Source organism: Chiloscyllium plagiosum, chromosome 5, assembly GCF_004010195.1.
Source record: "Chiloscyllium plagiosum isolate BGI_BamShark_2017 chromosome 5, ASM401019v2, whole genome shotgun sequence".
NCBI lineage: Eukaryota > Metazoa > Chordata > Chondrichthyes > Orectolobiformes > Hemiscylliidae > Chiloscyllium > Chiloscyllium plagiosum.
Window position 1 is genome coordinate 23,903,931 of NC_057714.1, and position 14,952 is coordinate 23,918,882.

Here is a 14,952-nt window from a genome sequence, read left to right on the forward strand (position 1 = left end):
TCCCCCAATGTGAAACAGAAGGAAAACAGGACTCAGGCACTTGGATAAAAAACGCACATTATGCACTGATCAACTGAGCAGGAAGACCAGAGTGAAACAAACAAACAAGTCACATATAATCAATTGTCATTAGTAAAGCAAGTTGTCCCCCTCCCCCGTCCACAATTTGAGAATCGCTGACCAATTCTAGTAAACTCCCATAAAGGTAGGGTTTAAAAAAACCTCATACAAAACAAAGATACTAAAAGGTATGTACACTCATTCATTTTGGACCATCGTGAATATTTGTGTGGGAAAAGCTTAAGTACACAGCTCACAGAATTCACATACCAGTACAGAAGCCCACCCAGTTTGCTGGTAAGTCAGCAAGATTTCAAAAAATTCAGAAGCAAAACTCACCGAAAAAGCTAAATAACCGATCAACCTTATTACGCTCAAAACATAATGGTCACAAGGAATTTACATAAACTATTACAGTATTTCAGCAGTATACCTAGACTAGCTCAACTTTTGAAAAAAAACAAAAAACACCAAATCAACATTTCTTTCAAGATGAACAACTGTTACTTCTATACTGCTGAACATAAAACACTGAATTTATATAAATACCATGCAGAAAATTAAAGTTGCACTAAAATCAGTTTTGGACTAGTGATTGATGTATCGAGATGAAGTTCAGCATATTTGAAACGTGCAATACAACTGCCTCTCAAATTTAGTCGAGGACATGCTTTTGAGTTAAAAACCTCTCCATGCCCATCACCCTGCCTTCCACAAAATGATACTAACATTTAAGATGGGACTGAAAATTATTTCCTTAAATTCACCACTAGTCAAGATAAAGTTTTCCTCCATTGCTCCAAAACGGTGGAAAAAAGGAACTCACACTATTGAGTTTGAGGTCAACAAGACTGGTTTTGACCTCAAGGCCTGTAAAAGGCTGAGTTTTCAAGTCACTATGCCAGCTTTTTTTTAAAAAAAAACATGAATTCTCTAACCTACTTCAACAAGTTTTGTTATAATTGTTCCAATTTCATCATGGACACTGCTAAGGATAATACAGATTCAACAACGGCCCTTATATTGTACTGCAGTACTGATAAAATTGTAGTTACAGAATGCGAAACATGGACAGACCAAAGTTGTTTTGCAAACTACAAACACAGTAGAGTCATTAAGATTTACAGCAGAGAAACAGACCCTTCAGTCCAACTCATCCATGCTGACCAGATATCCAAAAATAATCTAGTCCAATTTGTTGGCACTTGGCCCGTATCCTACTAAACCTTCCTATTCATCTACCCAATCCAGATGCATTTTAACTGTTGTAATTGTACCAGCTTCCACTTCCTCTGGCAATTCATTCCATACATGCACCATCCTCTCCTTTAGATTTCTTTTTGTCCCTTTCATACCTTTAAAAGTGCTTGAGCATTTTTACATTAAAAGGCACCACACTAATATAAAGTTACTGCTGATGTACAATTCAGAACAAAACAATGCTTCCAGAACAAACCGCAGAGTGTGAAGACAGTGTTCAAAAGGTAACTGCAGTCTAATTTAAGCATTTAATACTTGTAGAAAGTCAACTTAATGCAATAAAAACTATATACTATACTTGCCAAAAAAAAGTAGTATACATGCCTCTTTACATATATGTAAACTTTCACTTTTAGCATGAAGTCTATGTTAGAATTCTACATACTTTGATGTCTGTTTCCCCATGTCTCCAGTATTTTTGGGTTTCTTTTCACTTATAAAGCACTAGGAAGATCTAAAGGATGGCAATTTTAAAGCCAGCTTTGCATCAAGATTCAAAGTATAATATTCCAATGTGAAACTCAAGATGGCCTCCTCAACAAGACTGCACACTGCACCCTTTTGTAATGTACAGGAGTCACATTGGTGATTATGCCAGAATAATACTTCCACCGTCATATCTGTGCAAAAATATTTCAATTGAGCACCAGCAATGAAGGAAAATGAAAATGGAGTTTAGAAAACAACAAAAATTGTGCTTTCGATAGGGGGTGAATTACATTCTAAGTTTCAGAATATTTACTGCTTTTAAGTTTATGTATAACAATGGCTTTCTAAATTAGATTTAAAATTTGTGCCAACTTTTGATTAGTGATGTGATGTTAAGAACAAAAATGTCAATTGATATTGCAGATCTGGATTTTCTAAAACAAAACCTTGGTAATAAGATTTTTTATACACGTTTAAAAAGTTTTTTTTTAAGAAAACAAAGGTAATATGCCCTTAAACTTCAAGTTCCAAATGGAAGTTTTAAAATGAAAATCCCAGCAAGCAAGAATGAAAAGAATGGAGAAACTAATTTGGTACACAACTATTCACTCTTTGCAGTTATAAAATAATTTGAAGTTATGAAAGATCAAAAGCTGGGATTAAAGAACATTAACAATATGATGTAAAATTTCTATTTTTCATTCTTCAATAACTTGCTTTAAAACAGGGAAAATCTTTTACTGAGAAAATTTTCAGATTTCTTTTAAAAAGTAGAGCAACTTATAAATGCATGGTACATCCAGCTTTAAATGCCATGGTGCGAAGTTACAAAATGCATTCAACTTTTTGATTCAAATCTTAATCCTACTGAACATTAAATATTTAAATTTTTTTTTGATTTGCAAAGAAAGAGGGCTGAAGACTAATAATTTAAGACAGGTTGTACTAATGAACTGCAGAGCACATGGAATAAAAGTTGTATAGATGGAGGTCAAACAAACTTAAGTGAAAGAAAGGGTGAAGGGAAGAATCAATACACAGGAAGTAACCTAAAGTAACTCCCACGACAATTTTTGCCCTTCAAGCATTTCTGCCTCTCAAAAATGTACTATTTTCAGCGACCTGAAGATGTAACATCATGACACTCCACGTAATCAAATTATATTGAACTAAAAGCTTCAACACAAAGAATGGAGGTACACTTTGAAGACTGGATGAAAACAGTTTCATTTTAAAGTCTTTCTTCAAAATTTGTTCCCTTTCTACAGGCAACTTCAACAGCCAGTGGGAAATAGATCAAAAACAAAACCAGTAACTTAGTATAACAAAAGCATCCCATGACAAACAATTCGACTTGGATAAATCCATATGGAACGTTCAAACCAATAATGATCTTTTTTTTGAAAGCCAACAGTTGATAGTGCTGTCTAAAGCTTTTAAATCCTGTTTTAGAAATGTCAAATTAGTCTCAGAGTGAAATATTGATGTTTCACTACAACACCATATACATAGTCTAACATTTATATATTTAGGCAACAATATTTTTGAATAATTGTCCAGCACAATAATTGTTAAGCTTGACGAACAATCGATTGCACGTTAGTGTTTACATGAACCATTAAATACATAGCAAATAATTCCCCGCCACATCAAATGATCTCTTACATTTCGTGGACAACACAGGAAACGTTGGATCGTGATTTTCGTTTTTGTTAGCTCTTAAATTGAGAACTTCTCACGTGTTTGTCGATTAGCATGATGCAAAGCATCTCAGATCATTTCCTGCTGACGCCCAAACTTCTCAAAAAAAAACACTGCACCAGATCTAATTTTAAAACTAGAACAAGTTCTGGTATCTTCTCAAGGCAAATACTCCAGTAATATATAAAAGAAATACAAGAGTTCAATTATAAACCAAACTAAAAGCACAAAAAAGGTCATTAAAAAGTATCCCAGATTCAAACGATAATTAGTTGCTAACTTAAGTAGACGAATTCCAGAGACTCGTACGATTTAGATAACTTAATTACAAATAGATATAATCGCTAATTATTGAGTTGTAGTTTAATGCTTCCTATTGGGAAAGAAATCCGATACGATTTAAAGCTAGTTTTTACCTTTGTCGTTTAGGAACGGAGTGCTCCACTTCTATGGATTTTCCATGCAGTTCCACTTTACCTGAAGCAAAAGCACAAAAATACAATGCGTATTAAACACTTACAAACATTTAAAATTGACCGTTGGGCCGAAATTATTTTCAACGATCTTCATTTGATCCTAAGCATTAGGTTTGTAGCTGAAACCACTTGCTGGGCACCTACGTTACAGAATCTCGGAATGGTGTCGACAACAAAGTTCGGCGCAAAAGCATAAAGAAGTCGGTCAACAGTAGTCACAAACCTGATGTAAACAAGTATAATTTGAAATGAATTAAGAAACGTGAACTCAATTGTTCTGGTCTCTAATTCTCTGCCATTTTTCTAGTGGTCGAGACCTAAAGGACACTTTTGCGACTCAGTATGGCCGACTACAAACGCGTTCGCGTCGGCGGACGGAACGAACGAAAATAAAAAATTGATACCGTCAATAGTTTGGGGATGGGTGAGCTTTCGCTTGTGTTTATTTCCGACAGAAGTATAAGAATTGAAGCGTATATTCCTTTCCTGGTGCACATTGATTTGAATGGTGGTTCTGAGCTGCCGCTGGGAGTTGTTAAAGGCCTACACTCTAAACAACAAAAGGTACACACCAACACGGGCCGAATTCTCCGACCCCAGTCCAATTGCACTGGCTCAATAAAGAGTTTGCAAATCATAAAGAATCCTGTACAGAATGCATCTCCGTGCAGTAACTGTCAAGCCAATGAACGCTATAAATGTGACAATTTCGGGGGGGGGTGAGAAAAGACCGCGTGCAGATTCAGAAGGATAAATGAGCGGGGGGGTGGAGGGTGTCCAAAAATTGTTTAGATTAGGTTAAAGGCTATTAAAAAAAGAAACTCGATTTCTTCTGCGAATGTCAGAAGAAAGTCCAATTTAGGGGTGGATACTGGGAATGGATATTTGCAAAACACTCGGGAATAAGCAGCCTCCTCTCGCTCGCCCCCCTAGTCAGTTTGTGCGAAACTGGTGCGCAAGGAGCTGCCTTAGGCCTCTCACGAAACAAGGTTTACGCTTCAAAACTTGAGTTAATATTAGGAGTAGAAGGGATTGACTTGCTTACCTGACAGAGTATCTATAGCCTTCATGGCACAGTTATCATCTGGGCAATCGACAAATGCATAACCAGATTTCACCAGAAACTGTCCAGTGAAGGGAATCTTCCATTCCTTGAACAGACTTTCCAAGTCCACAGTGGTTACGTTTTCGGTAAGATTCCCAATATACAGCTTGTTCATGTTGCTAAAAACTGCAAAAAAAAGACAAAGATCTTTCCACCTTTATCTTCCCCTTTGGAGAAATAATCGGTCGATTTGAATACAAAGATGGGATTGAGGAGAATCAATGATGAAATAAATCTCTAGAAGTAGCGTTAGCAGTCAAGAATGGCGGGCTGCGGAGAGAGGGAAAAAAAACTATTTTTTTGTCTTTCCCCCAAAACCCCTTTCGCAAACAGACTGTAAAAATGTCACACTACGTTACTACTAGCACCGCCTCTGAATAAAATGCAGCTCCAAAAAATCCCCGAATATTCCGGCTGAATGAGCCACGTGGTCAAACTATACATCAACTTCTCACGTGAGGAATGCCAGCTATTCAATGATTCTGGGAGAGAAAGGGAGGGAGGGACAATCTGTGCTTCAAGAATCTGAAAAACATATTGATTGTGGAATAATAGTAGTTTGGAGGGCTCTCCCTTTTTTTTCCCTCTTCCCACTTTCCATCTTCTCATTCGCACACAGCCTGAGTCTAGGATCCTATCAAGAGTCTCCAGCCTCGCTACCATTGACCAAGTTTTTTTTCTCTCTCCCTCTCTGCCTGCAAATTTCATTCATTGGTTTAAATCAGGCTGCCATTTACAAGGGCGATGGCGCGAAAATTCTCCTGACTGTTGCAGTTCCCCAATGTGGTGATGGTTATGCGACTTATTGGTCTTGTTGAGCGATGGGGGTTGGGGCTGCTTGTGTGAATCGAGGGGGGAGGGAGTGTATTTTCGCAGTGATCTGCCCATCTTGTGCGTCCCCTCCCTGCTTAAGCTGAATAATGTGGTCAGGATACCATGTTCAGGAGATGTCTAATCGGGTCGCACCAAAACTGATACGTTGCAATGGCTGCTCTTTAATAACGGAGACGTTACTCTTTTAATATTAAAGGACGTTTTTGCCCCCTGATTTTGGTGGGATCCACTGAATGGGTAACTACATTATCTCATTGAAATGTTAGTCGAAAGTGATCTTTTGAAAGTTATTGCAGTTTCGCCGTTTTCTTATTCTATTCGGCAACTCCACTATTGTTCACATGAGGCAACGTTACCTTTATAAAATATTGGAACTCCAGGTCTTTGGTTTTTTTTTGAGAGGTCGTTTGGTTTAATGTTTGCCCGCAGGCGAGTTTTGTAAGTTTTTTTTAAATTGTAAAATAAAAGCGCATCAGAATTTTATTTTTAAATAACTCGTGTTGAGCTGTCGCTGGTGCAGTTTTTTTTCTTTAAAAAGGAACGTTTTCGTTTTTTGCGAATGGAGGAAAAATAGTCAACCAAATTCACATTGCACAACTTTATTGGCGGAAGTGTTCAGAATGGACAAAAATCTACATCCGAGATTCAAACCCGTTTCCTTTGTTGGCAAACGCGTATGTCAGAAGTTCGGTATTGTCGATTCAAAATTATTCGAAGCTACATTGCTCGTTACGGACACAGCTAACGATTGCCCCCGGCGTGGGGGGGTGGGGGGTAGTTTCGTTATGAAAATAAAATAATCGTTAGTGAATGAAGTTGTGCCTTGCGATCATTCTTAATGACTCTAGCTGTCTACTTTAATGGACTAGATAATATGTAGCATACTCGTGTTTAGCACGTTTTAATAAATTCAAAATTGAAGTCAATCGTGCTATTTCGTTTATGTTAACTGCGACTGAAATCTTTTGTTCCGATTGCATATTCCGTTTGCCTATCATCTTTCCTGAAAAATTGTAGCAATCTTCGGGAAGCTAAAGTATGTTGATTGAAGTGAAGGATTTGCATTTTGTCCTAAACCGTATTAATTGATGTAATTGAGTTACAAACTACTTTTAAAATTGTATTTGCTGCGTATTTAATGTGTTTTCGAATCGGACCTGCCAAGGAAAAAAAAATTGTTAAATTGGTGTTTCAATTGAACATTTATTTTTAATTGTGTGGTATGCCGTCCCAGTTGGACTCATTGGGGAAAAGTGTGGTGTAAGTAAATAAAACGTTTCAAAATTTTTTTGCCAGTTTACTGAAAGATTAAAATACCCACTCAATTTGATTACAATGTTTAAAATGATCAATTAGAGCACTGAAGCTCCACTTCAAATGAAGATCCAAAATAGGGGAGGGGCAATTGGAACGTAGGACTTTATAAGAGCTGCATTGTTTTAAAAAATCCAAAAAAATGTCTGTTAGAAAAATAATCCAGTATGAACAAATTATTATATCCAAGATCTGACACATTATAGAAACTTATTTGATGGCAGAATAGAAAAACTAACTTAATATGTTCCAGTATAGTTGTGAATGTTTTAAATCTTTGTAGTAGAACAAAGTTCAAACTTTCTACTGTTCCTTAAAGCTGTCTTTGCATTCCCCATAATCATCCAACTCTACTTGAATCAGTTTCAAACACCAGAGGTGTCAATGTCGTTCATTTTGAAATGATCAAAAACTGATGTCAAATCTAAAGTCTTAATAACATTGCACTTTCACTAGTACTATAAATTTTTCATTTTCAAATGAAAATGTAAAATATCAACTGGGTGTTTTGGTGAAAAGTCTTTATGTTGACTTTTCAATTATCTTAAATTCCTATATGTACTGTTTTAATGTTTTAATATGAAAACATGAATTCAAAATGGTAAAGTACTTTGAATAAATACATTGAAATTTTGTTTTCAAACTAAAACATGAGAAGTAGTACAGAGAGTTTCTGATTTAAAAAATATATAAAGCAATGCCACCTTTATAAACATATAAAAACTTCTGAAAATCTTGTAAGGTTTGAGTTTTTGTTCATTATCCTTGAAACTTGTTTTTTTTAATGTTGAACTGATCAACCTATTTTTCGTGAGGACAAATCTCACTTAGTTTTGCACGTTGCACATTTCATTCTTTGTGTCAATACTATAGTCACTACTAACAATAAAAATGCAATTCCTTAACTCTTTTTTGAAACTATTTAATATTGAGTAAAACCATTATTCCACAAGGATAAATATACATCGAAACTTAAAAAAATTATCAAACTATTTGCAAGTTATAAACAGTTATATTTGTGATTTAACAATATTGTACAAATTTGTTATAGCCAAGGTAATTTTGATAATGGGTTAATTAATATATATTAAAATGTAGCTTAGTCATGATTATAGACATTCAATACAAAAATTAATTTTGTCATTTTAAAGTATTGTATACTGTGGCATATTTGTTTTCACTACAATTGAAACAAGTAATATATTTAGTGCAAAGCAAATAATAGATTATTAAAATAGTTTAAACAAAACTCATAATATTAGGGAATGTTCCCAAAGAATCTGATGGGAAAAGTAATTTAAAAGCTATTTGGAATATTCTTAACCAGATTATGTCCTTTCCCTTTCCTTTATGCCTCCTTTTTTCTGTAAAAACATAAAACAAGAATGCAATTAAAAACTATTTTAAAAATGTGAAATAACATTCTAAATTATTGTTTGGGCATGTAAACACAATGCAACTGGTACATTGTTAACTACATGAACTAGTTTTAAGTCTAAATGTTCAAATTAGATTGTTGAATTATTTTAAGAATTAAAACTAAAACTACTACATGGAATTAACAAAGGGTCATGTCCTTGTATACTGGAGTCATCAAAAATAGGGGTTTCATTTAGTCCAAAACAATTTTATCAACATTATCCAAAACTGATAATTATTTTGTTGTCTAATGGGACTTTTGCTTTCCTTACCATACCTTTAATCAAGAATGTTTATCTAGTTAAGTTTATGTTTTTGCTAAGTTGCTTCATAATTCATAACTTGAATTATTTAATTGCTCACTATAAACTAGATTCTGGAAGTTTCTAATAAATTTTAAAAAGAAAGGCAGCTTATATGTGCTTTTGAGCTGTGTGAGCTGAGAGATCAAAATGAACATTATAGTCTGTAATAATCAATTATCTTCATTGCTCAGACCTTTTGAGAATAGGAGTTGAGATGTCATGTTGAAGTTAGACAGAACGTTGGTGAGGCCTCTTCTGGAGTACTGTGTGCAGTTCTCGTTGCCCTGGTATAGGAGGGTTCTGAAAGATTTACCAGGATGTTGCCTGGAATGGAGGATTGGAGTTATAAAAATAGACTGGAAAGACTGGGACTTCTTTCACCGGAGCATAGGAGGTTGAGGGGTGACCTTATTGAAGTTTATAAAATTATGAAGGGCATAGATAAGGTGGATGATGTCTCTTTTTACCTAGGGTGTGGGAGTTCAAAACTAGAGGGCATATTTTTAAGGTGAGCGAGAAAGATTTTAAAAAGGACATGCATGTTAGCTTTTTTACTTAATGGTTGTGTGGAATGAGCTTCCAGAGAAAGTGGAAGATGCATGTTCAGTTACAACGTTTAAGACATTTGGTTAAGTGCATAAATAGGAAAGGTTTGGAGGAATGTGGGCCAAGCACAGGAAGGTGGTAGTAGTTTAGTTTGGGAACATGGTTGGTGTGGACTGGTTGGACCAAAGGGTCTATTTCCAGGCTGTATGACTCTATGATCTTATCTATCTGTAGCATTTTACAGAAAATAGTATATTAATGCTTAAAAGCAGGATATGAAATCATTGACTTTAATGATTCAAAATATGAAAATGTTATGATCACAAGCTATTCACAAAATATGAAGTCTTTCAACATTCTGAGAATAAAGATGATTCTAATGCAACGGCATTTGTAAATCTGAATTTTGACATCAATTTTAAAATTTGAGATAAAATGTTAAATGCTAAACACAACTTATGCCATCAGCCAGAAGTTGAATTCTTTTGTAAAATGAAATAAATATTGAGATATTCCATATTGTTCAATCCTAAGACTGAATAAATCTACTTTATTAATAATCTTGATGGACATTACAAGATTCTGAAAAGTCTGATTATCCAACAAAAAAGAAAATCAACCTTTATGTATTATGCCTTTCCATTATGAAAATCATGTGGGGTAGAGGAAGGAAATTCTGTTCATTTTCGCATGGTGAAGGAAAATGGATTTTAAATTTTAAAACAGCTTTCAAATAAACCCAAAACATGCTTTCTTCTGTGAGTATCTCTTTAAAAAAATGACATTTAATTGGTGCCTTTATTTGAATTGTCAATTTTTAAGTAGTGTTTTCATTCCATTCTTTATGTATTTACTTTTGAACCCTTCCCTGATTTCTGTTTTTAATACTTATTGCTGGGTTTTTTCCCATGTCTGTCAGGTTTTTTGTTTTTGTTGAAATATGTTTTCATTTTACTTTCTTCAACTTGATCACATTCCTACGCTACTTATTTCTGGTGATTCTCCATTGTCTTTTTTTGTTTTAATTTCTCAATTATTTTTGTTTGGAAAAGCTAAAATAACCGATTATCAAGTTTCATTCATCTGTATCAATGTTAATTATTTCAACACAATTGAAAACAAATGCAGAACAAAATATTGATTTAGAATGATTCATTTTATCATAGCTTTTTTTAAAATGTGAACAATACTTGATATGAAAATGCTGAGACAGTAGCAACTGTTGAAATGTTGCAATAGTAATGCCAATGTCCACATATGGATGAGTCTGGTGGTGGAAAATGGCTTCCTGGGAGACCAAATATGCACGAGGTAAGTAATAGCACAAATAAGTGGGATTTTTATGTTACAAGATATATATAGAAAGATAGAAAATAATGCCCAAAGATAAGTTCAGGTTAGCAGGACCTAACAAAGGAAATCTGACTGCAGGGAAGAAAAACAGTCTTGAAGATAATTGCCAGAAAACCCAGAATGATGATGCTTCATTAATGAAGAGCACAAAGCAAGTTTAACAGTTTAAAAACACCTCCTAAGGGAATGAGCAATTGACATGAGTCTTCACGACTATCATGTGTTTTTTGAAGTATTTGATTAATGTTTTTCTTAAGTTCCAAGTTGTTATGATGGTAAATTTCAACTGTACATTTGATTGTTTAGGGTGCATGTGACTCTTTTAACTGGACACTATTTGCATCTGCATTTGAAATACTGTTAAATGTGGAGTTTCATCAAAGACTCCTAAAGGTAGCTTTCGGGTGATAGCCAACATTACTAATAACTTCCCTTTTGCTATTCCTCATCCCCTGTGTGGGAAAGAGTTTTATTTCTGCTGAATATTTTTTCAATAAAACATGACTTCGGAGATCAGGTTCAAGTTTGCCACGCCAGTTTTGTATCATGCTGGGTGTTAATACTTCAATAATAACTTTTCTTCAAATCAAAAAGATTGATGACAAAATATTTGGTTCTTTAAAATGAGACCGTTTGATGAAGGGGTTTATTATATGTTTGTTTTAAAAACATCATTACCTATTGTCAAGGAAAGCACGTGTTAAAACAATTAGGTGCCATGACACTACCTTCTATTATTTGTTTAAAATTAAGAATGATCTTGTCTTTCAATTTTGTATAGAATGTTCACAATTTTAATTAATGTTAAGAATTAATTAAAATTATATAGGAAGCCTTTCAGCCCTTCATGCCTGTGGTAGCTGTTTTAGAGTTATACAATTAGTTATGATCCCCCTGCTCCATATCCAGTTCCCTTTTAAAAATTATTTTTGAATCCGCTTCCCCCATTCTTTCAAACAGTCCATTACAAGTTACAAAACATCAAACACTTCCCTTCAATTCAACCAATAGTTAACACTTGCTGAAACAATGTTTGAATTTTGGATTGCAACTTGATAAAAAGATGAGTTTTGTTAAAGTAATTACTTGATATCCTCTAGAACATTCTGAAGGTTTGATTATGTAAAAAGAAAGCTGGAACAATAAGGATTTTGCAGTTTTGTTTATTGTTTGTGAATGTTTAAAGTAGACAGGTAAACATTTTAGTATTAAAAATATCAAAAATTCACTTAATTTTGCAAATTATTCAAAACCTTTAAATTTATAAAGTTATTGAAGAACTTTGGTCTGGTCTGCAAGGAAAACCATTCCTAAAGTTAATCCTACAATATGTAAAACTCAATATTTAAAAAGTTGTATTTATGACTTCTACTGTGAATAACTTGGGTAAAACACTTGATTACTACTTAAATGAATTTTGTTTGAATTTGTGGCAGCTTGAGTAATTTCTGAAAATCTCAAGTCATTTACCTGATTTCACCCCTCATTTTGACAATTTTATTTATATATTCATTTGCTGCAATTATCAAGAATTGAATTGAGATTATTGCTTTCTTTTTAAAAAGTGTAGCCATAACATCTATTTCTTTAAATGGTAAGCATGTGCATATAATGTATCTATTGCAAGCTTATCTACCAACTAACTTAGTTTGTATATCCACAACATGGTTAAACTTGTGAAAGGAGTGCAATTGCATTTTGATGCAGAAGGATGGAAAATAAAATTTCTCAAATGACTTTAAATTCAGTTAATTAATGCAGTGAATTATATAGAAATAACAGCTAGGAAAAGGGGCCAGTTAACCCAACAGATCCACATTGACGTCTATCCTCCATAAGAGCAATAGTTCTAATTCCATCCTTTTTATTCTCTTCGCTTCCACCAACTATCAATCCTGTTCATAAGTACTGCGTCACTTTTTTTATTTCTTAGTCAAACTTGGGAATGCTTTGTATAACATAGGATTTCACTAACATCGATGGAATTTATCCATTTTTGATGGTGTTGCCTGGAGGAGAGAGTCACTAGTTTTTATATTACTAGTATGGAACTTTTAAACTTTTGCTTATACTATTGGAGAGGAAGCTGTGATGTGAATTTAATGGAAGTAGAAAAAAAATTGTATGTTTAATAACTGCACCCTTTTTGTTGAAGGTTAATATAGTTTTGAATCAATTAATTATACAAAAAAATGATACCTCACCCTAATTGTCTTAAAATGTGTAGGTAATTATCTTAAACTATGATGTAGAGTATGGTACTGAGCTTGAACCTTTCGACTACAGATCAGAACAATATATCATGTAAGTTAATGTATGTTAGCCATTGAATGCATACAAATAATTTGGCATCTGTCATCAAAGCTGCAAAAAAAAATAGAGGTGATGATTATTGACCATTCATTGAAGTTTCACTTAATTTATGGCTCTCAGACTAATAAATTAGTTATATATTCAAGAGCTGTAAATTAAATAGATTATTTCAATTTTGCATGATTCAACACTTAAAATCATCGAATAAAAACAAATGGCATTGTTGCTGGAAATCTGAAACAAACAATTCTGGAGAAACTCAGCAAATCCAGCCCCATGTGTGGGGAGAAATAGTTAACATTTCAAGTTTGGTATGCCGCCTCTTCAATTCTAATGCTGTCCACACATGCTCCCAGACCTGCTGAATTTCTCTGGCATTTTGTATTCGTTAGAGTTAAAATATATCATATATATGGAATATTTCATGACATTTTGAATATTAAAAAATCAAAATGACTGCATCAAAGTATTGAAACCAATCACGTATGATTCTCGATAGAATATTTTGAAGTAATTGAATTTGTTAGCACAGGAGAAATGGCTGAGAATGAAACAGAATTGCTGTAAGTAAAATGATAACATAAAAGGTCAATTATGAAATTAATACAATTTAACAAAACTAGAGATTAGTAGAATGTATTCCTTCCGATACAAGTTGACGTCTGGAACGCACCACCATCCAAATCAAATAATTTTGATTAATTTGTTCAAAATTGCTGATCACTATCCAACTAAGAAAGAGGCTTAAAGGTTAAATCTCGTGAAGCAGAATGTTTCCAGTAACAAAATCAGAAATTACTGGAAAAGCTTAGCAGGTCCGGCAGCATCTGTGGAGAGAAATCAGAGGTAAAGTTTCAGGTCTAGTGATCCTGCCTCACAACAGATGCTGCCAGACCTGCTGAGCTTTTCTAGCAATTTCGGTTTTTGTTTCTGATTTTGGCATCCACAGTCTTTTTGTTTTTTTTTAATTTAGAATGTTTCTATTGTAAGTAAATGCCTTCAGGGAAGTAGCTACACAAATTTGAATAGATTACTTTTGAAATTTTCCTTTGAACACCCCCAAAGACAATAAGTGGGAAGCTTGGTATCTGTTTTGGGGCATAAAAATGGCATCAACAATGAAAACTTTGTGGTAGGGTGGTCACACCTGTTTTAAGAACTTTTTGGGAAATTTGCCTGCTCCCGTTGGGTCCCTATGTGCACCATATGTTTTGTTTTTGAAACAAAAAGGGAAAATTATCCCAGTGGAATCAGGAAGAACAAGGATGCTTGACTGACTTTCACAATTGTAATGGTTCCTTCTCCATTGGTACTGCAAGCCTGTCGGGACTTGGCTAACATTCATTTGCTTCAACTGCAACTGGTGGCTTTAGAGGTCCAAATAATTTTTTAAAAACTTGAATCCCATTTGTGGGTCAGACTCTGGTCTCTGTTGGTTGCATCATCATCATCATCATCATAATGCTGATTATGCACCCGTTAATGAGCCATAACCAATTTCTACCTCCACTTGAGTCTCCGAAAACCTGTGGGTGAGGAGTGGCTTCAGCGAGCCATATTTCTTTAAATGATTATCTATTTATTCTTAAATATGTTGATTTTCTTTATGCTAATAGATTTTGGCCATCAAATACTCTATTAAATAGCATCAAGGAATTTTAATATTTTTTGCAAAATAAAGTGTGCTGATGGTTTTACTGATTAATGTAGACCAGAGGGAACTTGCCCTTGACCTCCAGTTTGTACCAATTTAGTTGGTTTCAGATGATCTTGCAATATAAACATTACAATTGACTTCAAAATTACTGCATAGGAAAGAAAATTTGATTGTAAATTT

At 34.2% G+C, this 14,952-nt stretch overlaps 1 protein-coding gene and 1 long non-coding RNA gene across 7 annotated transcripts in view; one reads left to right on the top strand and one right to left on the bottom strand.

The window, feature by feature from the left end:
* Positions 1–5,388, bottom strand: part of igf2bp3 (insulin-like growth factor 2 mRNA binding protein 3) — a 140,125-nt gene extending 134,737 nt beyond the window's left edge. For 2 of the 6 annotated variants that reach the window (XM_043689715.1, XM_043689712.1), the window contains exons 1-2: positions 4,972–5,382; positions 3,867–3,927 (exon numbers count right to left, since the gene is read on the bottom strand). In XM_043689715.1, coding sequence (XP_043545650.1) covers positions 3,867–3,927; positions 4,972–5,146 — 236 coding nt within the window. In that variant the 5' untranslated portion in view covers positions 5,147–5,382. Of the gene's footprint in view, positions 1–3,414; positions 3,473–3,866; positions 3,928–4,971 lie in introns of those variants that run through there. The other 4 variants (XM_043689713.1, XM_043689714.1, XM_043689717.1 and 1 more) reach the window with 4 other exon arrangements.
* Positions 5,389–5,824: 436 nt separating this feature from the next.
* LOC122549757 overlaps positions 5,825–14,952 on the top strand; it is a 30,863-nt gene continuing 21,735 nt past the window's right edge. Inside the window, exon 1 of the long non-coding RNA XR_006311654.1 lies at positions 5,825–6,102. This is a non-coding gene — a long non-coding RNA (uncharacterized LOC122549757). The remainder of the gene's footprint in view (positions 6,103–14,952) is intronic.